The sequence below is a fragment of the Eumetopias jubatus genome, unplaced genomic scaffold (genome assembly GCF_037043125.1).
Source record: "Eumetopias jubatus isolate StellerSeaLion01/CBP00866 unplaced genomic scaffold, mEumJub1_p1.0 scaffold_1, whole genome shotgun sequence".
Classification (NCBI taxonomy): domain Eukaryota; kingdom Metazoa; phylum Chordata; class Mammalia; order Carnivora; family Otariidae; genus Eumetopias; species Eumetopias jubatus.
The window spans coordinates 82737598-82761714 of NW_028274807.1; the positions used below are offsets into that span (position 1 = coordinate 82737598).

Sequence of the window (24117 nt, forward strand, 5' to 3'; positions counted from 1 at the left end):
GCTCCTATGTTAATGTTTATTAAAAATGTGAATTGGTGCTAAGTATCACGATATTTTTGGTGGCTGTTTTGAGAACTTCCTTTCAAAAATGCTCAACTCTTCATGTTAGTGACTTATTTCATGCAGCCTGTATTAACTGAACACAACTCCAGAAAAGTGGTGGAATGCTAATTGGACTAGAAGTTCAAGGGCTGATTCCAAGATTTATTCTTGATTTGGCTTTGTGGTCATGAGTAACAATATAATCTCATCATATCAGCACATTTCTGAAATAACTCAAAGCTTTTCATGCAGGAGCCAGAAATTAACCTGAATATTGAGGGCAAACACACCAAAACAACCAACTAAACAAAAAAACCAATCAGAAGAGTAAAGAAGAGGTTCTAGATTGGCCACTAAATATGACATTTATACTGGTCACACATTATATAAAATGTTTTTTTGTATTCTAGACTTTAAGTGTGGTGGTTTAAATGTGTAAGAACTTGAATAAGAATGGCTGTTTCCTTTTATGTTACTACCTAATAGTACCAGAAAAAGAAATACAAGTACACAAATAATCTTACTAAACTATTTTGATATTATTTCATGGGATTTTTTTTGTCCTTACTCATTGCTGCTACAAATTATTAGAAGATGAAATGTTAAATGCGTTTAAATTAACCCTTTTTCATGATGTGCTGCTTACTTACCTAATCTCCCTTTAACTTGATTTTAGTCCCTCCCCAATACAATTCTCACATAATAGTATTTGGACAATGCAAATTATTCTTACCTTACAATTTCTTCCATTTGTTGAGTTATTATCATTCGTCCCATGAATCTATCAAAGAATTCACCATGTTACAAAAAAACCAGTAATACTTAGGACGTCAATGGGTGAAAAATTTTTAATAGTTTTGGCATTATTCTTGTACATGAAACAAAACTAATCTTTTGTATTTGGAATGGTCCATTTTTTTATGTTAGAAGTTACGTAAATACTTATCATTCATTAAGCTTTAAAAAACTGATATTCTTGCCATCTCCAATCCAGCTATGAATGAAGTAAAAAATAAAAAAAATGTTTTCAAAATGGCAATGAAGGGGTGCCTGGGTGGCTCTGATGGTTGAGCGTCTGCCTTCAGCTCAGGTCATGATCCCAGGGTCCTGGGATCCAGTCCCCCATCGGGCTCCTGGCTCAGCGGGGAGCCTGCTTCTCCCTCTCCCTCTGCTTCTCCCCCTGCTCATGCTCTCTCTCTCTCTCTCTCTCTCTCTCTCTCTGTGTCTCGAATGAATAAATAAAAAAACTTAAAAAAAAAAACCCCAAAATGGCAATGAAAATGTCTTATTAGTTTAGTGATCTAATTTGTAATTTCTACACAAAGATGCATATATTATTTAGCCAACAATGAATGCTCACACACACCACAGTTTATTAAGTAAAGTCTCCTGACTAGAACCATTCATTCACTCACCAATTGATTCTATGCATGCATTCATAAATATTCACTGAACGATGACCATGTGTGAGTTAAGTGGTGGGGATAGAGTAGTTAAGCAAAAACCTAGCAGTGAACTCCAGACCTTCTTTAACTTTTGGTTGCCTGAAATCTAGAGTAAGTGGCCGGTTATCATAATGGATTTTCACAGCCTGGCCTTTCAGTTCCAACTTCCACAACCAGAACAGCTCCATAGCACAGGGTCAATTCAAGTGTACAATCACTTTCTACTATGGTGAGGTAAATTCTAAGTTGAAGCAAACTCTAGACAGAACTTTCATGTTAATCATTTCCCTAAGCAAAGAAATAAGCATTCCTTCCAAATGTCCCTATTATCCGCCCTGTTTCCAGGTCACAGATGCTTATAGACTTCGGCTTCATTGTTTCTTGCTAATCTCCTACTTCTACTTCTTTCAGCTCCCTGTATCAGGGAGCAGCACTGAGGTTTTTTATTATCTCCACATAATGGAATTTTATGTAGTCCTGATTCCAGCCTCAACTTTGGATTTAGAGTCAAAGAACCAATTCAGCTGCTGTTTCCCTGGGTATCTTTTGGAGATGATGTGTGATCAGTCTTTTGATTTCCCTGAGCTAAATTCCAAAAAGAGACCTATTTTCCTTCATTTCATCTGTCCTGTTATCCTTGATTCTAAGGTACTCCTATCTATTTATGCTGGTTCCATACTGGATTAACTCATCTTGCACTTTCCCTAGCCATTTCTCCAAACCCACACTTTAATTTGATTCAAAATGGACATGGTTTCATTATTCTCTTTTCTGATTATAAAGACTACCTACACTAAAACACACACATTTTATAAAATGATTTAATTTAGATAGTTTAAAAAGACATCAAGAGGGAAATAAGAATCACTGGTAATCCCACTACTCAAATATAAACACTGTTAATATTTTGGAGTATCTTTTCCAGACTTTTTTTTTCATGCATATATCTTAAAAACAAAATGGAATCATGCCATAAATACTGTTGGTAACACTTTCCCTCACTTAACATGTCCTGTCAAAAACGTAAATCTACATCATTATTTTTAATGGCCACGTACAGCACTGCATTTTGGGGATTACTGCATAATATAAATAATTCACTGCTGAGGGAAGTGTAGGGTTTTTCCACTTTATGGATAGTTTAAACAATGTAGCCTTGAACAACCTTGTGTATACATCTTTTCATATTTTCATTAAGATACATTCCTAGGAGAATTTCATTATTTCATTAGAAAAAATTCCTAGAAGTGCAGGTACTGAATCAGACTTTAAAAAATTAAGAGTTGTAAAAATAGAAAGAACTAACGGAGCAAAGGAGCCCATCCCCCTCCCAACTCACCTCTGACAACCATCAGTTTGTTCTCTGGACCTAAGAATCTGGTTTTGTTTGTTTTGTTATATTCCACATATAAGTAAAATTATATGGTAGTTGTCTTTCTCCAGCTTATTTCATTTGGTATAATGCCTCTAGAGGTCCATCCATGTTGTTGCAAATGGAAAGATCTCATTCTTTTTTATGGCTGAGTGATATTCCACTGTATACATACACCACATCTTTATCTACTCATCTATCATTAGATACTTGGGTTGCTATATATGATATTTTATCTACTCATCTACCAATAGATCTTGGCTACTGTAAATAATGTTGTCATAAGCATAGGGGTGCATATATCTTTCAAATTAGTGTTTTCATTTTCTTTAAATACCCAGGAGTGAAATTACTGGATCATACAGTATTTCTATTTTTAATTTTTTGAGGAATTTCCATACTGTTTTCCACAGTGGTTGCACCAATTTACATTCCTATCAATAGTGCCTGAGGGGGTTTCCCTTCTCTTTACATCCTTGCCAACACCTGTTATGTCTTGCCTTTTTGATACCAGCCATTCTGCCTGGTCTTGATCTGCATTTCACTCGTGATTAGTGATGTTGAGTATTTTTTCATGTGCCTGTTGTCCATCTGCATGTCTTCTTTGGAAAAATGTCTACTCAGGTCCTCTACCCATTTTATTTTATTTTTTTTAAAGATTTATTTGAGAGAGAGAGTGCACTCAAGTGGAGGGAGCGGGAAGGAGAGAGAGAATCTCAGATGACAGCCACCCCCCTCCCACCCACTGAGCATGGATGGGGCTCAATCCCACAACCCATGAGATCATGACCTGAGCTGAAATCAGGAGTCAGATGCCACCCAGGCACCCCTCTTCTACCTGTTTTTTAATTGAAAAAAAATTTTCTTTTTTCGTGTTGAGATGAATTAAGTTTTTTATATATTTGGGTATTAACCACTTATCAGGTATATCATTTGCAAATATCTTCTCCCATTCACTAGGCTCCCTTTTTGTTTTGTTGATGGTTTCCTTTGTTGTGCAAAAGCTCTTTATTTTGGTGTAGTCCCAACAGTTTATTTTTACTTTTGTTTCCCTTGCCTGAGGAGACATATCTATAAATACGTTGATAGAGGTGATATCCACGAGATTACTGCTTATGTTTTCTTCTAGGAGTTTTATGGTCTCAGGTCTCACATTTAGGTCTTTAATCCATTTTTGTGTGGTGTAAAGAGTGGTCCCGTCCTAAACTTATACTTTGCTCATGGCAATAAAAATTAGTCCAATGTTTTTGTAAAGGCCATAGATTAATTTTAATCCAACAATTCTACTTTTGCAGCTCTGTCTTTTCTTAGGAAATAATCCACTACTATACCATACCTGTACAAGTCTGCTTCTGGTTGCTGACATTCTATCACAGCTATGAGTGTGTCCAAACTGGCAACTGTTTGTAATACTGCTGTTTCTGGAACTGCCATGTGTGTCTGGGAAAATTAAAAAAAAAAAAAAAAAAAGGATTACACTGCAGTTTCAAGAGCCAAATGGGACCTTAGATATCATCTATTTCAAATCTCTTTTCAGATGAAATCATAGTACACTGTACTTGAGATCACTTAGCTAGATAGCAGAGGAGAAAGATTACAAAATAACGAATAGCTAAGGGAGCTGCTATGATTACCTGTCTAGACAGACCATTTGCTTATAAAAAAAATTAAGTCTGTATTAACAGTCACTATTTGCTCAAAGTTTATTATAAAGCAATTTAATAGGAAAAAATACAAATTTTCACTTTCATCTTCTGAAAACTTAAGAACAATTTAAAGGTGTCCCTTATCTAAAAAAGCACCAAAATATTAAAGGATAACATTTTTTCCTAAAAACACATTCCATTTTTCTTTAACTTGATTAAACCACATGAGGCTACCCTTGAAATACATATATAACATTATTTCTTTTAAAAGACTTATAATTTTTAAAAGCTTCAGTGATTTAAAAAATTTCTTCCTTAGCAAGTCAAACAAAGGAAAATATTACCATGACCCAAAAACATTTTGTTCACCCAGAGCAACACTTATACATATTCATGTACAAACATACATGTACAAACCTTCAGGTTAGTTTCTCCATCCAAACTAGCAGTTGTAACGTGACAAGAACCATCAAGTCGATCTGACGACAGAAGCACCAAATCTGCAGGGAAAATTTCATCTTTGGCTATTCGCACAATATCACCCACCTATAAGGAATTATGGGAGAAAAGTAAATATACAGATTTTATGAGGCAGAGACTTATTTTTATTGATTTCTAAACAGATGGCCTATCACAATATTTTAATGTAGAAAGTAGGCTTTTAACTAAAATATAATCAGATTAGAATTTGTGATACCAAAATATAATTGACTTCCATTATTTACTAAATGCATACCCGAATGTTTTTTGATCTAGTTTTTACAAGGCCACCACTTCGAACAACATAAACAGGAGCTCCATTTACTTCATTATCTGAGTTATGTCGTAACCAATCTTCATATCCCTGTAAATATCAAAAGAACAAAAAAATACCTTTTTAATGTAACTAGAAGGTACTTTTATTGCATGAGAAAAAGAAACATAAACACTTCCTCAAAACATTTATTTCATTTACCAGAATTATATTAGGCTAGTTTGATGCACATAACTCATGGTATCTGACATTCATTCCTACTAAAAACACTCTTCTCTTGGTGTCCTTACACACATGTTCCTGGTTTTCATAGTACCTCTCTCGTTACTCCTCAATTTCCTTACAGGAGACTCCTTCCATGTCAGCTTTATGGGCCCCTTTTTCACCCTTCACTTTCTCACTACAAGATTTCTTCTATCCCCATGTCTTCAAAAAGTCCTGAAATTTATATTTCTAGCCCATATCTCTCTTTTGGACTCAAACTTTAATATCTACCTGCATCCTTAATATCTCCATTTTGATGTGTCATAGTAAACATTTCAAAACCAAATTGATGATATTATCCCTCCAAATCTATTGCATTTCCGATGTTCCCCATCTTGACAAATGACATCAACATCTACTGAATTGCTCTTAGCAGAAATCTGGGGAGTCATTCTTGATTCTTACCTTTTCCTATGCTTATTCAATCTATAAGTTCTATTGCTTCTATGTAAAAATGATATTTTAATCATAAAATATAAATTCACAGAGCATTATTACAGACAACAGCAAAAAAAAATGAACAGATTTTTAAACAGAGGTTGAGTTCTTTCACTTTCTTAAACAATACGCCAACAGAACTAATTATAATATGTACTTAAAAAAATATGGTGGGCTACATGCATCACCATTTAAAAAGGGGCACAGACATAAGCATTTCAGAAGGAAACCTTTGATTAAATGTTTAAGGAGTGGCAATTTTTTTAAAGTGGAAATGGCTTTCTGTGCCATTTTATTTATTTATTTTAAAAGATCTTATTTATTTATTTGACAGAGAGAGAGGGAAAAAGAGAGAGCACAAGCAAGGGGAGGAGGGGCAGAGGGAGAGGGAGAAGCAGGCTCTCCGCTGAGCAGGGAGCCTGATGTGGGGCTTGATTCCAGGACCCTGGGATCATGACCTGAGCAGAAGGCAGATGCTTAACCGACTGAGATTTACCAGGCGCCCCTTCTCATGCTACTTTAGAGAATATTCAAGAACTCAGGGGTGTAGCATAAATACAGATAATGAAATGATATCCAAGAGATAGCATTAAGTGATAAAATGAGGTACAGAATGTATTGTGTTCTATGCTATCATATATGAAAATAAAAGTATGCCTGCCTATGTGAACATTCTGCCTAGATATCAGGACTAATGTACAAATATATCAGGAAAGGAAAACAGGGGACTGGGGGTTTAGGAATATAAAAAACTTTTACTATATGCTATTTTGTACTGTTTCTGTTTTTGAAAAATACGTGCATCTATTTCCTAAAAATATAATACTACAAAATATAAAACAAATATTAAGGATCACTTTGAAGGTCTTTTTTTTTTTTCAGGGAGAAACCTTTGGGAAAGCATTCTTAAGATACTTAAATTACATTGACCTCATTTAAGATGTAGTATGTCAATTTTAGAGAAATTTAACTGAGAGTCAAAACATCTTTTCTGAAACTGTCAAAAAGCACAATTCCTTTTATAGTCAGATGGCATTAATAGCTGAGCAACAATGATAAAAACATTATCTTTTAAAACACAAATTCACAAAATCTAATCTACGCTACCTATTACTGCCAGATTAATGTTTCCAAAACACTGTTTTAATTCACTGTCTTGTTCAAAACCCCCTCAATAACTCTCAATGCTTACAGCAAAGAATCTTCCAACCTCTTTTTTTATGACATTTTTTTTTTAAAGATTTTATTTATTTATTTGAGAGAGAGAGAATGAGAGATAGAGAGCATGAGAGGGAAGAGGGTCAGAGGGAGAAGCAGACTCCCTGCTGAGCAGGGAGCCCAATGTGGGACTCGATCCCGGGACTCCAGGATCATGACCTGAGCCGAAGGCAGTCGCTTAACCAACTGAGCCACCCAGGCGCCCCCAACCTCTTTAATTTAATATCAACCTACGTTTCCAGTATTATCTTTTAATACTTCCCTCTATAGGGTCAAACATTTAGTCAGACATGTCATTCCCCAAAATAGGTCTTGGCTTTTCCTGCATTTAGCCTTTGCCTAAGTTGTTTGTTTCTGTCTCACCTTCTTCACCAACTGTCATTTTACCAATATTCCAAGTTTCATTTCTATTATTTATTCCACAAAACCTCCCTGATTATCAGATGAAGTGTTCCATCCTTTCTCTGAATACCTCCAGCTCACTGGCTCTTACTAGTACTTTATTAAACTATAATTATTATTGTATTTGGTCTTATCTTCCCTACTTCATAGGTTTTAAGTTCACAGAAGGCAAAGACTTTGATACTTACCAGAGCATATATCTTGCATTATACAACTAGAGAGAAGACTTAATATTTAAGTATGATTGGAAGAAGTTAAAAAACAAAAAAATAACTTCATTCAAATTAAAGTGTAAATAACTGATAATAAAGCTTTTCCTATTTTGATAAAAGTACAAAGACAGACTAAAAGGGGAGAAGACAAGGAAGGAAGATTGGAACATGGCAACTTCCACTTTTATAATTTTTCCAAAATTGTGTTCCACTAATCTATAGTGATGGATATATAAACCTGAACAGTACACACTCTGGTATGAGTGTGTTTCCTGAATGAACGAAACTTAGGAACAGTTACTGCACAAGAGAAAATTATGAGTTCTGAAATCTCGTTCCTGAAAAAGGGAAAAAATCCTTATAGATCAAATTTTCTCTTTGAAAATTATGACCTCTCATATTTCTTCTTTTGCCTTAGTTGTCAAAAAGCTCTCAAGTAAATTTAGTACTCAACTGCAATAACCATACTAACACAGGTTTGAAGTATAATCTTCCCACTTCCTATCTTTAGATTTTATGTTTTACTTAACTCATTTTGGAAGAAGACAGGTTGTCAATTGTCATTATCATATTAAACTCTCTCATTTTGCAGATATAAATTCACCACTGTTTCTCAACTCAGTTAATGGCATCACATTTCAATTAAACCCAGTCTATATTTGGCCAATACATTGGGAAATCAGGGTAAGAAGTTTCACAACATATTGCATTGCTTTAAAATATATTCAATAGGTTTATTCATTCATTTATTCATCTATCAAACAAATGTTTATTGAAGGCCCAATATGTGCATGACTTTGTTCTGGTCACTGGAAATAATCTGGTATATAAAACAAAGTCTCTGCGCTCATAGAACTAAACATTCAAATGAAGATAAGAGATAAACTAATAAACATTTATTCAAGAGAGCAACAGGTAGTGACAAATATATGAAGAAAAAAGACCAGACCAGAAATGAGAGAGTAACATGGTGGTCAGGAAAAGCCTAAGATATCCATGTGGACATGTTGCACAAACATTTGTATATATGTGTCTGGAATTCAGGAAATAGTTTTAGAATACATGTTGATTTGAGAACCATCAACATATAAATGGTACTATAACCCACTAGACTAAATGAAATCACCTAAGAAGTAAAGTATATATAGAAAAGAGGTCCAAGGGACAAATATATGTTACTTTGATGAAATAAATGACATCTACAAAACCAAGTAAATATGTAACTGTATGAAGTGATTTGGATGCTTTTAAGCCTCCAATAAAGCAGTAAAAGGAAATCAAACTTAGTGAAAGCAGTAGCATGGTATTCTGACACACCAGATTTATAATGTAACTGTTAATCCATAGATTCCTCTTATCCTTCTATGTAAGTAATAAAGAATATACTACATCCCAGAATTAAAGAATGTTTGTCAATTTTATTTCCATGTCAATTTATTTTTTTATTTTTTTATTAACATATAACGTATTATTTGTTTCAGAGGTACAGGACTGTGATTCATCAGTCTTACACAATTCACGGCACTCACCAAAGCACATACCCTCTCCCATGTCCATCACCCAGCCACCCCACCCTTCTCACTCCTCACTCCAGCAATCCTCAGTTTGTTTCCTGAGATTAAGAGTCTCTTACAGTTTGTCTCCCTCTCTGGTTTTGTCTTGTTTCATTTTTCCTCCCTTCCCCTATGATCTTCTGTCTTGTTTCTCAAATTCCTCATATCAGTGAGATCATATGATAATTGTCTTTCTCTGATTGACTTATTTTGCTTAGCATAATACCCTCTAGTTCTATCCACGTCATTGCAAATGGCAAGATGACCTCTTTTTTGATGGCTGCATAATATTCCATTGCGTGTGTGTGTGTGTGTGTGTGTGTGTGTGTGTGTGTGTGTGTACACACACACACATACATATACCACATCTTCTTTATCCATTCATCTGTTGATGGACATCTACACTTTTTCCATAGTTTGGCTATTGTGAATACTGCTGCTATAAACATTGGGGTGCACGTGCCCCTTCAGATCATTACATTTGTATCTTTGGGGTAAATGCCCAGTAGTGAAATTGTCCGTGTCAATTTAAATCTTATCCCTAAATCTTATAAAATGGAAATTTATCATATTTACAATTATAATTCAATTAACTTCCTTTCAGGTGGAAGGGTCATCTATTTAACTGGGCCCCTGACACGATTTTTTGAGAAGTGATAGCAATTTAGACATGACATTTCTATAAATTTCTTTATTTCTTACTCAGCATGTGTATCTAATAATCTTGCTTTTCTATACCTACATTTTAATATCAATTCAAGATTTGGTTGAAGCTATTTCAACCTAGGGTATTACTTTATATAAAAATCAACATCACCAGGGAAAGCTGTAGAAAGTAGGAAAACACTATACAATTTTTATTCAAAATGGTCATGCCAAAAGTACATGCTTCACTCCCTAGAAATATATCCCTTTTGAATTGTACTTCCTTTAAATATTGCCAAACCTACAAAGATGATAATAATTAATCTGTTTCACATATAAATTGGTTTGTACATATAAAATGCTTGTTTTTGGATGCTTCCAAGGTGTGTCAAGGGAACAACATATTTTAACAATGGTAATCATTCCATGAGTCCCTAGTACCTGAAATATAAAAGTGGCTTAACTCAGTTTAACTTTACCATATGCAACATCAAATTTGTTGCTTTCCTATGGAAATTATTTTCACAACAATAAATGTTAGTTTGAAGTGGAAATATTTAGCAACTTCTAAATGACTTGGGGGGGGGAATAAGAAGTATTTTCATACCTGCTTTATGGCGGTTACTGTTATCACAAAGAATAACGGAAGTCCACTGGTAATTGGACTGGTAGGTGTATCAATCATAAGCTAGATTTACAACAACAAAAAAAGAATGCAGAATATTAATATTTTTATATTGTATACATCACACTATTAACATCTAAAATCTCATACTTATTGGGAATTCTGAGAACACTGTATAAAATGTGTATCATGGTCCAGAGTAAAAAACAGGACAGAGATATCATGCACATAGTTCACAGTTTCACCAAGTTCATTTTGTTGGCTATTATATGAAGTTAGTAGAGTAAACCTACTGCATACCCACAAATATTGCTAGAATGGACTCAGTCACCTCTGCCTTTTTAACACAGAGTACTTAAGGTCTTTCTCCTCAGTATTTGCCTAGAAGCAGAGCTACAGCTGCTCAGAATCTCATTTTACATTTCTTTACCATCCTGGTAAATGCTGAAAAGTCTGTCAGCAATTTTTACGCTGGAATTCAGAATAAATTCACCACTTACGAAGAGAGAACAAGGAATGGGACTAGGAAAAGGATTTTTTTTTTCTACAGTGATTTTTGTCACATCTACAGAGCCAGCGGGGTAGAGCTCAGAAAATGATGCCGTAATTATGATCTAAATCAAACAACTGAGGTTTCAATAAATTGCTGGAGAAGTAATTTTTGCAGTAATTATGTTTGGTTAGTTAAAAAATGGATCTAATGGTTTATTAATGTTCCTTTACCCTGAATAGGCCAATTAAATTTGTTCTACTCCACAGACAAGCTGAATTCCTGATCTTAGCTGGTAATTTCACAAATGCATGTGTTATGTGGACATGGTTAATATAAATTCTCACTTTTTAAAAAAAACCAAGCTGATGTTCTATTGACAGAAAATCAGAAGTTCCTTCTCTGTTCATGAAGGAAAGCAAATTTTTAAAAAAGTAAATGTTTCCTCAAGCTTTAATCACTTGACAATTTTTTTCCCTGAAATTCCAGGTTCTATGAGAGAAAAGTTCAGTTTATACAAAAATTCAATGCCACACTGAAAGAGATTGCTAATGTATCATCAGAAAAGAATAACCCCTTTAAAAGAAAATGGCAACCACTATTTTTAAATTTTGACTTATACTCGTTTTATAAGCTGTTCTCTTGACACTTTAACATTAGAGAAAAAAGAAACAATATGAAAATTAAAAAACTGTAAAAGAGTTTATAATGAATACAGATTTAAGAAAATGGTCCCAAGAACAAAAATCTATATTCATGGGGATATTTAAAAATTAAAATTAAAAAAAAAACCTTAAAATAAAAGTAGAATTTAAACTGAAAACAAAGGGAAAGCCAAAAAAAGATTTTCATGGACAAAGATGGTTCCGTAAGCAGAAATGTGCCAAAAACATATGCTATATATTAAAAGCCAAAATATTTATGTTCTGAGGCAGAGCAACTGAAATGTAAAATTGGCTTTGATTATGGTTATCAACACCACAGCATAGCAGTGATGAAACAAAATAAAATTAATCTTAAAATTCATAGGCTATTTTTTAGAAATCTGCATGTGGTTTAAATCACAATATTCACTGATCACAATTGGGAAGCTCTGCAGAAAAGAAAAAAAGATCCCATAGTAAAATAATTTAGAATGCAATGCAACTTTTCCCTGAAGACATAATTTTAGAAATCATTCTATAAACTTAATCTATTGAGTGAGAAAGCTTACCTGAACCAAAAATATAATAAGAAAATAAAAGTTTGCCACTCTTCTGAATTGTTCAAATAAATTTTTTGGAACAAAATTCCACACAGTATACTAAAAAAAAGAGAGAGATGGATAAATTAATATTTAAAATAATATACACTGTATCGATGTAATAATAAGAAAAGTAAAATCAGATTTACTAAGTCCTTAGACAAATTATGTAAATATTGATGCTACTAAAACTATCTGGCTTTTAAGAGTTTCAGAACTTTTATTCTATACTTTTTTCTTTCTTATACTATTTATTGGCAATTTTAGGGTAATTTAAAAAGATGAGATAAACTGAAACCTACCAATTTCGCTATTAAATTCTTAATTTTTTAGGAGTTGGAGATGACAGATCTAAAACAACATTTAATAATTTATTTTGGAGTCTGGTGACACAAAATGAACTAATGTTAAAAATAAATAAGAGCTGATAAAAATGCTGACACTAGATACAATTTATTTTCTATTTTATGTAGCTCAATGTCAGAAATAAAGGAAATGGTATAATTATTTGATTATTTTTTGTTAAGTACAGAATATGGAAAAATAACCTAGAATGTGAAAAAGATTAAAAATACATAAGTGATCACTAGTATAACCACCAAGAATATCTCATAAAGGCATAAAAATCTGTCACAATGTCAATTTTTAAAGGAAGACGGTCACTTAAATGACCTTGGACTAATCCCTCTGTACCCCACTTCATGCCTCTATAAAATGAGGAAAATAATAACCATAGTGTATAGGGTTGTTATAAGGTTTACATGAGCTAATATATCTATGAAGGACTTAGGACAGAAACTGGCTCATATTAACCTCTATGTGTTTGTTGTTATATTACTAATCAGCATATAAGCCTATAATGCTATATTATAGGGGTAGGGTAAAACAGTACAAATTCTACTTGTGTCACTAACTGCTCACAACTTCATATATGAAACAGGAAAACACTTTGTAGTACTGTTACTTTATCCCATATACAGTCTCTCAGTAGAATGTAAGATTCTTGAGGCTAGGGACATTGTTTTATTTACTGCTCTATCTCCAGGACTTACCACTACTACTCAGCACATAGTTGAAGATCAAAACTTTAGCAGAACGAATGAATACACACACACACACACACACACGGTTGAAATGAATTTTTTTTTCAGATAACTATCCTATGTCAGGCAATGAAGCCTTAATAGTTATTGACCATTTTGAGATTTGTAAGGATGCAGTTTTCCTACTTTTCTCTGGTACAATTTAAGATGGTTCTAATTTCTGAATTTTCTTATTTGAAAAATTCACTTCATCAGTTAGTTTGAGACCTGAAATGTCCTTTCCCATATGAATAATTTTATAAATAGAGTTAGGTTCCCAGAAGAGCCCACAAAAGCCTGTCTGACCCAAGGATACATAAGCAGTACAATACCTAACAACATTTCTCTCAGGTGAAATTATATTTTCAGTTCTAGTCTGAAATATCTGAAACATATTTTCCCATGGTAGTGGTACCACCAGTGGCTCCAGAATCTGGGAGTGGGGATTATGTTCAGGGTTCTAGAGAGAAGAGCTGTAAGTAGATGCTTTCTATTCACTGCTCAATGTGTACATATAAGATGGTAACTTTGGGTCATATCATCTCCAGCTGATCTTAACTGGAGTAAAAAGACAGTTGTCCCTATAGGGGTCAGAGTATTCCAGGTAACACCCTTAGTCGCCAAATCAAATATACAAAATTTCATAGGAATCAAGTTGGCAACGTCCTAAATTTACATCAATCTATTTAAATCATAACAGTGACAATACATTTTGTCTTCCAGAATCTCAAAAAGAACAAGTACATAAATTGGAAGTAGGGTAATTGATCTCAGGATATTTTCTTTGGCTAGTTCAATAACACATGGAAAAACTCAGAATAAACAATAATTTCTTATGAAAACTAGCTTACAAATATTAGGAATTGTTTCCAGGTTTTCTAAAATACAAATATATTAATAGACTGAACAAGTCTAAGTTCTGTGCTTATCCTATCATATGTAGAGGAGGAACTATAGAATAAATATTAAACAATATAAAAATATTATAAGAAAAATAATGATTTATTATGCTTTAAATTTTAGTTATTATGTAATAATGGTCAATAAAAATAAATTAGAAGTACAACTTCTTTAGAGCTATATATATGACTATACAATTGACCTTTTTTCTCAAATTCTGACATTAGTAAGAAAAACAAAACATAGTTATGAAATTAAATCTTTTCCAAAGAAGTTAAAATTTAAGAAAGGTAGTTACTATGGTAAATTAAACAGAGATATCATGTACCTACAATGTGCAAGACACTTGCACTATGAGAGAAACCAAGAAGTTTTAATATTAGAGGAAATTAAGAACAAAATATCAATAGCTATATTCAAAGATTAAGTGATGGAATATGTAGAGAATTAAAATGAAAAGCAGTCAGTGAGAGAAAAATTTAATGAAGAAGGTCGTATTTAACATGGGCTTTAAGAGGTAAATATTCAATAGGCTGAAAATAGGGGGCAATTAGAGGGAGACCATTTCAGGAAAAAAAGACAGCATGAACACAGGCAGAGAGGAGGAAAGTTCATCATGACTTTGTGGGATAGAAAATAATACAGTATGGAAGAGTTTAAGGGAATAATAAGGGAGTAGAAAGGTAGTTAAAAGAGAATTTAGAAAAAGTCAGCCCCATTTATGGTCAGGAAAAAAATGGACACTGTCTATGTAAATACCTACATTCCTGAATCTGTGGTCAAAACCATGAATTTTATATTTCCATAAAAACATGAAATCTACAATCTCTGCAGAAACATAAAATCTACATTTAAAAAATGTGGTTATCAACATGACATCACAGGAAAGGCACAATAGTAGGGAAGTTCAACATGGGTTTATGGAATAGCAGGTAATCTAGTTTGGAAGGAGTATGAGAAAGCATTAGTGGAATAAGGTAGTAATGAGAGAGAGAGTCTTCATATGCTAAAAAAAAAGGAATGTTTATTTAAATATCTACATTTTTGAAATTGTGGTCAAAAACAATAAACCTAATACTGCTGCATTGAATACAATTATGTAAAGATATTTAATCCCAAAAGTTTTCCAGGACACTCAGCTTTCAATACTGGCAGAGGACTAAAGTGGTCCTGTAACTCCCAGCAGATAAGAATTACAAAAACTAGATTTTAAAAATGGATCCTGGAAAGTATCCAAAATATAGATAGAAACTGGAAGAAAGTTTAATTTAAAAAAATGTAAATGGAGGGAATATGAATTGTGAACTATGGCTTTTTACCCTACAGACACTATCCAACTCTCACACTTATGGCAGCAAACAGTAGGGAAAAACTACACCCTTATCACAAAATATGACAGAGATTTGAGTTTAGGACTAGAAAGGTAGATGGACATTTAAGGGGAAAATACTGGTAGTGAAAGAACCATGCAAGGAAAATGACCCAAATTCAGAATGTAAACTCTCCAAACGTAGGCTGACAGCTAAACTCTGCACCAAAAACGAATGAACTGCTGATATACGCAACAACAAAGATGACTCTCAGGATTATTTTTACATCAAAAGAAGCCACACACAGAAGACTCATACTATATGACTGAATTTATATGAAATTCAGACCAAACTGTAGTTACAGAAAGCAGATCAGTGGGTGCTAGGGCTAGAGGTGAAGAGGAAGAGGACTGGCTGCTAAGTTGTTAGTGGTGGATATATTCTGCATCTTGATTTGTGATGGCCACATGTTGTTATATACACATTTGTCAAAACTCATCAAATTGTACACTTCAAATTGGTGAATTTTAGTGTATTTAAATTATACCCAAATTAAAAAAAAAATTTTCAAGAAGGACCTTTTTTTTTTAAAGATTTTACTTATTTTTATTATTTATTAGAGAGAGTATGTGTGCAATACAAAGATGCTTCTGAAGGTGGTCTATTAAGCAACAGCAATGATCTAAGGAGAACTTTATCCTTAGTCTCTTTGATTCACATCCTCTCTAACTGCACTGTCCAATAGGTGACCACTAGTTGCATATGGCTGACATTTAATTTAAAATAAATTAAAATTTAAAAAGTAGCTTCTTCAGTGGCATTAGTCACATTTCAAGGCCTAACTAGCCCTGTATAGCCACTGGCTATCATAGCAGACAGCACAGAAAACATTTCCTCCATCATGAGAGAAAAGTCTATTGGGACAGCATGACCCTGTAATCTTCAGTTTCAAGATAAACTAAGACGTCTTAAAAATGTCATAGAAAGGGGTGCCTGGGTGGCTCAGTCAGTTAAGCAGCTGCCTTCAGCTCAGGTCATGATCTCGGGGTCCTGGGATCGAGCCCTGCATCAGGCTCTCTGCTCAGCGATGAGTCTGCTTCTCCCTCTCCCTCTCTGATATCTCTCTTTTGCTCTCTTTCAAATAAATAAAATCTTAAAAAAAAAAAAAAGCCATAGAAAAAAAATGAAACGAGGAAGAATATGTGAGTGAAGCAGTGCCTTGGTACTATTAAATGTTTACAGAAGAGTGGTAAAATTGGAGGAAGTCAGGCTTTAAAGTCATATAGAACCGAGTGCAAACTCCAATCTTGTCACTTACTAGTGTGCAACCCTAGGTAAATTATTTCCCAACGCTTTAATTGAAGAAACAAATATAAAATGAGCATAACGCTTGGCAAAAGCTACCTCAGAGTTGTAAGAATTAAATGATATGAGATGTACCTAACATAGTGCCTGGCACACAGTATAAATATTAGTTCCTCAGTTTAATTGCAACTAAGGATAATTTTTGGTGTGTTAGTTAACTGGTATTAACAATTGGCAACTCCTTTTACTTTACAGTTCACAATTTTGGTTAAAGATAAATTTGCCCCAACCATGTCCTTGAATTTTTAAGGATAAAAATGTATACTAGAATATACAAATCACTTTTCAAACAAAATGGAACATATCTATAGTTTTAAGTGTTAATGCTTACCTTAGATGAAATGATCCGGTTATCTATAAATTTCTGAGGTGTGTAAAGGCCATTCTGAGGAAACCTGTTGGCTATGTAAATGGTTCTTGTGTCACTTTGATGTGGTGGGTCAAAACCCTAAGACCAAGCAAAAGAAAAATAATGATCAGTAAGGTTAGCTGTTATGATTCTTTACTGTTGGTTTTATTTAACTAATCAGATTATACATATTATTACTAGACTTGAATTGCATATAGGCTCAATCTATCTAATTATTAGCAAAGTTAAACCATATATTTTTTTCTTTCTCAAGTAAACTAGTATATTATCTTCAAGTATAAACTAACAAGGTAATACACCCGGTAATGAAAAATGATCCATACTTTGTTAGAAATGCTACCATAAGGGGAAAAAAAGTCATATATAGAAGATTTACAGAAGCATCTGAGGATAAGACTTCTTTCCTTCCCTTTCATTCCTGTGGGTTCCTTGCCTTTTTTCTTAATACAGATTCCTACTCAGTGATGTGGAAAACCTGTGTAGTGATGGCCTAGCCAGCACCTATCACATCTGATGACAAAGGTTATTTTATTTCTTCCACACCCAGATCAACTTGGTTTCAAAGAGCTTTGATCCCACAGGCCTCACAATGCCCTGGGTAGGGTCTTGCCCAGATTCATTCCACACAATCATCTCTTTGGGCTCGTTATATTATCAATCAAATCCCTGAAATATGGATATATAATTCTGGCCTGAAAATTAGGAAACCATTTCTCAAGGTACATTTAGTAATGATCTCCAATGTAAAAGTTTTCACTGGAACAAGAATACTGATACTTTATTCCCACAGTATTTTACTATTTTCCTAGGCGACAAGTGAATCTTCAATAATCCTTTGGCAGATCTTGGGGATCCTTTGACAGGCTCAAAGCAATAACCAAAAGCAAGGCCTTTTTGGGGGGTTCTATCTGGCAATGATTTGAAATTTCTCAGATTTTCATTTTTTTCATGGTGGTCAATGGCTATTTACTACTGTTACTAAGTTACTAAAAAGTTAACTAAAGTTGGTATTCTGGATCCACTTGTAGATATTAAGGACTCTAATTTAGTAATCTACTAAGTGATGTGGCTGCCATTCAATGCTTAGCATCCCTGTAAAATTTCCATTAAGCACATACATACACAGACAGTGGAAATTCCCATATTACCTAGAGGTATATTTTTGTTTAGTCCATCATAATATCAACAGTGCTATCTATAGGTTTCAACTTCTGTTATTCTTAGTTTTAAGAAATTTATTCTGTGATCTTAGAAATAGCTAGTATAAGACTGTGAAAATTAAATACATTTGTATGCTCCATAAAAAAACCATGAAGTTTCATTTTATTTGTTTATGCTATTTATAGTGATGACCACATTTTGTGGATGTGAATGTGCCATTATGTGTCTGATTTCAAAATCAGTTTCTTCAAAGATAAAATGTGGCATGCATATTTATCTTCCTCATAAATTTTCCTTTAAACATTTCATAATTGTTCCCTATAATAACTCATGGGAAAAAGGCAGGTCTCAAAACGAGTTGGAACTCATTGCTCTATCTAGAATATTGCAATCATCTTAAAGATATATGCCATTATCCATTCAACAAATAAATTATTGAGTTTAATTACCATGTTAATCCATGTAGGATTATGTGATTTGTTAATTACTCAAGTAAATCACAATATGCTCCAACTCAATAAATAAAAATGAATGAACAAAGAGTTTACATGCTACTGCTGTAATCTGTGGCTGTATTTTTCAAAGGAGGTTCAGATGAAGTTTTCCAGTAAAGTTCATAAAGTTACAAGAGGGACACACATACAGGTAACTGGAACATTAGACTGCATGAGGCATATTTATTCCACATCCATTCTGTAACCATGTAAAAATAATGGTAAGTTACATAGCATGTATGTAAGCTTTTGGGATAAATTAAATTAAAAAAAAGTAAATTTGTGGTTCTGCATTTTTTTTTTTTAAGAGAGCGAGCGAGCGCACATGCATGTGTGTTCATGTGAGGGTGGCACAGAGGGAGAGGGAAAAAGAATCTTAAGCAGGCTCCCATGCTCTGTGTGGAGCCTGAGGCAAGGCTCAATCTCATGACCCTGAGATCATGACCTGAAATGAAATTTATAGATGACTAACTGACTGAGCCAACCAGGTGCTCAAGAATATATAAACCTTTAAGAACATGTCAAGACAATTGAGACTGAGAACCGTTGATGAATTTTATTTTTCGCTAAATTCCACCATGACTGGAATGTATTACTATGTACATCTAAAGTGACGAAACAAAAAGCAAAACAAAGACTCCCCTAAATTACATATGTTATTTATATATGTTACTATTTCAACACCTCATTCATGACTTTCTAGGAAGCAAATACTCATCCTTCTCCATTCATCTCTACTGGCTGTACCAGTAATCACATACTAAAGTTTTGAAACTTCTTAAATTTCTACAATTATTTCAAGGGGATATATTGACATGTTTTAAAAATAAAATCAATTTTAAATTAAACCAAATTTTAAATGCAGAATCACTATATTCCAAAATATCATAATTTAACATAATTCCAGGAGAATGATGAATTTTTCCTTATTCTATAACATTCACTTACACAGTTTTCAGTTTTTTCAGTTGTAATTAATACACATGATCTCAATCATTTTATAATCAATGGTATGCCTAGAGGTGTGGGTATTTTTTTTCCACACAAAATAGTTAAATTTTCTATTTATGATGGTATAAATTTTATATGTGGGACAACTAGATATCCCTTATGGAAAAACCCTCTAACTTTAGTTCATTAGCATCACCTTCTCTGCAACAAATTAAGTCAGCAACAAGCAATAAAAATAAAAGAATAAAATTGTCCAAAAAAAAAAAAAAACGACATAGAGCAGGATCCATAAATGGGCTTCAGGTCTGTGAATCTCTGAAACTGTATGCAAATTTGCATAACATGTGCATTTTTCTGATGAGAGTGAGCACAGGTTTCATTGGTTTTTCATGATGTAAAGAAGCTTAAAACCACCTACCTACTTTACTTGCTTTATAGTCAGTTCTCCATCTCAATATTGCAGATTTTAAAAGAAAATCTATGTTTCACTAACACCTCTCTTTTCAAAAGGAGTCTAAACAAACATGGTATCAAAAGTAACTGCACAGCTATACTGTTAGTGTGAGGTTCAAGTATTCCATGCTTTTCTAGCAAGGATTAACCGCAATTCATGGCACTGAGAAAGAAATACAGTCTGAACTTCCTAATCACTACTAGGTCAAGGCTACATGCCAGGGTTGGCACACATTACATTTCCTGTTGTCATCTCAGACTACCCATTCACACCTTTAACTCCTTGCTGCTAGCCTGCTTCGTTTTCCTCTGATTCCATCTTGCCCTGGGCAAAGAAACCAAGATAGATTAACGCTATTCTAGTCACCCTAATTCTATTTTAATTCCTGCTAAAAAGTAGCGTCTATGCTTTGGAAACAAATTTAAACTATTTAAAAATAAAAAACTCATATTCTATGAAAGTATGAAATTCAAAACTTCTTTTCAGTCTGAATTTGTGAGCATATGTTAAAGTCACAGGTATTAAAAAAAAAGTGGGTAAGGTAGAAAAAATCTCAGGATGGCTTCTTGGGGAAGAACTGACAACAAACAGGACTGGTTTGAAAACAGACTCCTTTTGTAACCACAAACTGATGAGACCTAGGGAAACCAAACTAGTAAACAGCTTTGTAATTTTTAGAAGTTAGTCTTTGGCACACAGTAGTACTTAGAAATGAATCACAACATTTTACATTTTCATACCAACTATACCAGCCTCTCCATAATCTTAAAAGCTCAAAGATTTTATGAAAAATACAAACATTACAAATAAAAGCACTAACAAGAGACTAAAACCATAGTCCTATAATTAAAATTGTTACACTTCTTTAACATAACTAAGAAAACATCTTTAGGGTTCACAGTGATCGAAGTAAATTTGTGCTTCTTATTCTTATGTGATTTATTTACTCTAAAATATAAAGAAAAAAGCTTCAAAACAAACCACACACCAAAAAACCCACCAAAACTCAAAAAAACAAAAAAAGAAGCTTCAGAGTCAAAATTGCAATACCACTTTTATTAAAAGAAATGAACAAAAGCTTTATGTCACACACTTTATTATAGGACAGAAAGTAATTTTTGTTGGCTGTATGCTCCAACGTACAAAGGAACATGAAAATGGCCTAGCAAAAATATAATGATACTGGGAAAGAATGATTTAGTGTATTTTACCAAATCTATAAACTTAATTGTGAATTACTGTTTACTGGACATAGACTTTAAATAAAATATACCTATATGAAGGTACTGTAAGAGCAAGATAATTTTACACTGTTAACAGAAAGGAAGGTTAAAGTTGTATGTATGGCCATACCATGTATGGTACATGCCATATCATGTATGGCAACAGAGAATAACTTAAAATGCCTGTGATATAAACAAACATAATAAACATTTTTATTTCATGTTATATAATTTTCATTTTAGGACTTAAGGTTGTTTGCCATCTATATCAAACCAGTCTGGGCTTCTAGGAAATTTGGCTTACTGCAATGGTGGGTTAGGACTGGCTTTCTAACTATATGATATAAAATTTAGAGTGATCTTTGACTCAAATTCTTAAATCATCTGTCAATGCTTTACTACAGGAAGCTCATCTCTGATGGGTTATGATATTACTTCCCAAACTTGATTTCCTATTCCAACATACACCTCCAGCAAAAGCCTCTTCATCCTTCAAGTTTCAGCTTAAGAGTTTCCTTCTCAGTGGAGTTTTACCTGACACTCCTTTTTCCCCAGAAACAAAGGAAGGCACCTGTTATTTATTATGCTCACCAAACCTTTTGCACACTTTCATTATGGATTTTATTAAACGGAATAGTAATTGCTTGTCTGTATATCCATCTCCCCCTCCAGACTGAAGATTCTTAAAGGCAGCATGTACCAATTCATTACTTAATGAATATTTACTGAATGGGCTAAATTCTCTAGTTTTGAGGTTCCAGGTTTAGTTTTTAAATATCTTTAATAACTTTTCTACCAAATTAAATTTAAATTCAATATTTAAATGAAAATGGAAAAACTTTAAAAGTGATTCTGCAAAGTGAAATCTACCATTACTAGTAAAAGAAAGGCTCATAAGAAGCTTTTCATTCTGCTGTTCCTAGATTTATCTTATTCTCATCAAAGCCATTCGTTAAAGCTTTACAGTTGATTGGGGTTCATTTCCGGATGTCAAAGAAACCAACTTCTATTAGGGAAATGCAAATCAAAACCACAATGAGAAACCACCTACCACCCATCAGGATGGCTATTATCAGAAAAAAAAAAACACCAAAACAGAAAACAATTAGTACTGGCAAGAATGTAGAGAAATTGGAATACTTGTGCATTGCCAGCAGTAATGTAAAAGTGGTATAGCCTCTGTGGAACTATGGAAACTCTTCAAAAAAAGTAAACACAGAATAATCATATATGATCCATCAATTCCACTTCTGGGTACATACTCAAAAACCAGAGCCTTGAACAGATATTTGTATATCCATGTTCAAGGCAGTATTATTCACAATAGCCAAAAGGTGGAAGCAACACAAGTGTTCATCAACAGATGAATGGATAAACAACATATGGCACATATACACAAAGAGCTATTATTCAGTCTTAAAAAAGGAAATTCTGACACATGCTACAACATGGATATACCTGAAAGACATTATGCTAAGTGAAATAAGCCTGTCACAAAAGAAAAATATTGTATGATTCCTCTTTTCTTAAAAGATTTGTTTATTTGAGAGAGTGCACGCATGCACATCCACACACGAACAGTGGGAGGGACAAAGGGAGACCGAGAGACAGAATCTCGGGCAGACTCCCTGTTTAGTAGGGAGCCCAACATAGGGCTCGATCCCCCAACCCTGAGATCATGACCTGAGCTGAAACCAAGAGTCACTTAACCGACTGAGCCACCCAGGTGCCCTTGTACGATTCCTCTTATACAAGAAATAGCCAAATTCAGTCGGCCAGCTGTTTAGTCAATGGGGGCATAGGGAGTTTGTGTTTAAAGGTTACAGAGTTTCAGTTTGGGAAGATAAAAAAGTTCAGGTCATGGATGGTGGTGATGGTTGCACAACATTGTGAATGTACTTAATGCTACAGAACTGTAGACTTAAACATGGTTAAAATGATAAATTTTATGTTATATATATATAACCACACTTAAAATATCAATTAAAAAATCAATTTCATCCATTTGAAATTTTCTGATGGATTAGAAGAGTCCTATTTGGTCATAATTCAACCGTCATAATAACGAATGTCTTTTGTTTGTCAGACTGGTGATTTCCATGTATGGCAACAGAGACATTTATAATAAAAATAAATGTGTGAGGCTGTTTTAGTTTAGATCAAATTTAAAAATCATAGACTAAAAACCCTAAATTTGAATTTTTTTGTTGCTGTTCTGCCTATCAGGTTGAACACTGACTAGACAAGAAGTGAAACTGGTAAATCTTCTAACTGTGGTATCCAAATTAGAGACAGATGGGTGAAAAGAAATTTCTTCTTTTTTTAGTGCATGCGCACAGGAGAGAAAGAGAGCGCACACACATGTGAGCAAGGGGAAGGGCAGAGAAAGGAGAGATTCTTAAGCAGGCTCCGCATGGAGCCTGACATGGGGCTCTATCTCAATACCCTGAGATCATGA

General features: G+C 33.8%; 1 protein-coding gene across 1 annotated transcript in view; it reads right to left on the reverse strand.

Annotated features, from left to right (window-relative positions):
* Window positions 1-24117, reverse strand: part of ATP11B (ATPase phospholipid transporting 11B (putative)) — a 126105-nt gene that overhangs the window by 81029 nt on the left and 20959 nt on the right. The window contains exons 2-8 of the mRNA XM_028100836.2: window positions 17338-17454; window positions 12320-12409; window positions 10599-10679; window positions 5242-5349; window positions 4923-5051; window positions 4196-4299; window positions 776-823 (exon numbers count right to left, since the gene is read on the reverse strand). Coding sequence (XP_027956637.1) covers window positions 776-823; window positions 4196-4299; window positions 4923-5051; window positions 5242-5349; window positions 10599-10679; window positions 12320-12409; window positions 17338-17454 — 677 coding nt within the window. The remainder of the gene's footprint in view (window positions 1-775; window positions 824-4195; window positions 4300-4922; window positions 5052-5241; window positions 5350-10598; window positions 10680-12319; window positions 12410-17337; window positions 17455-24117) is intronic.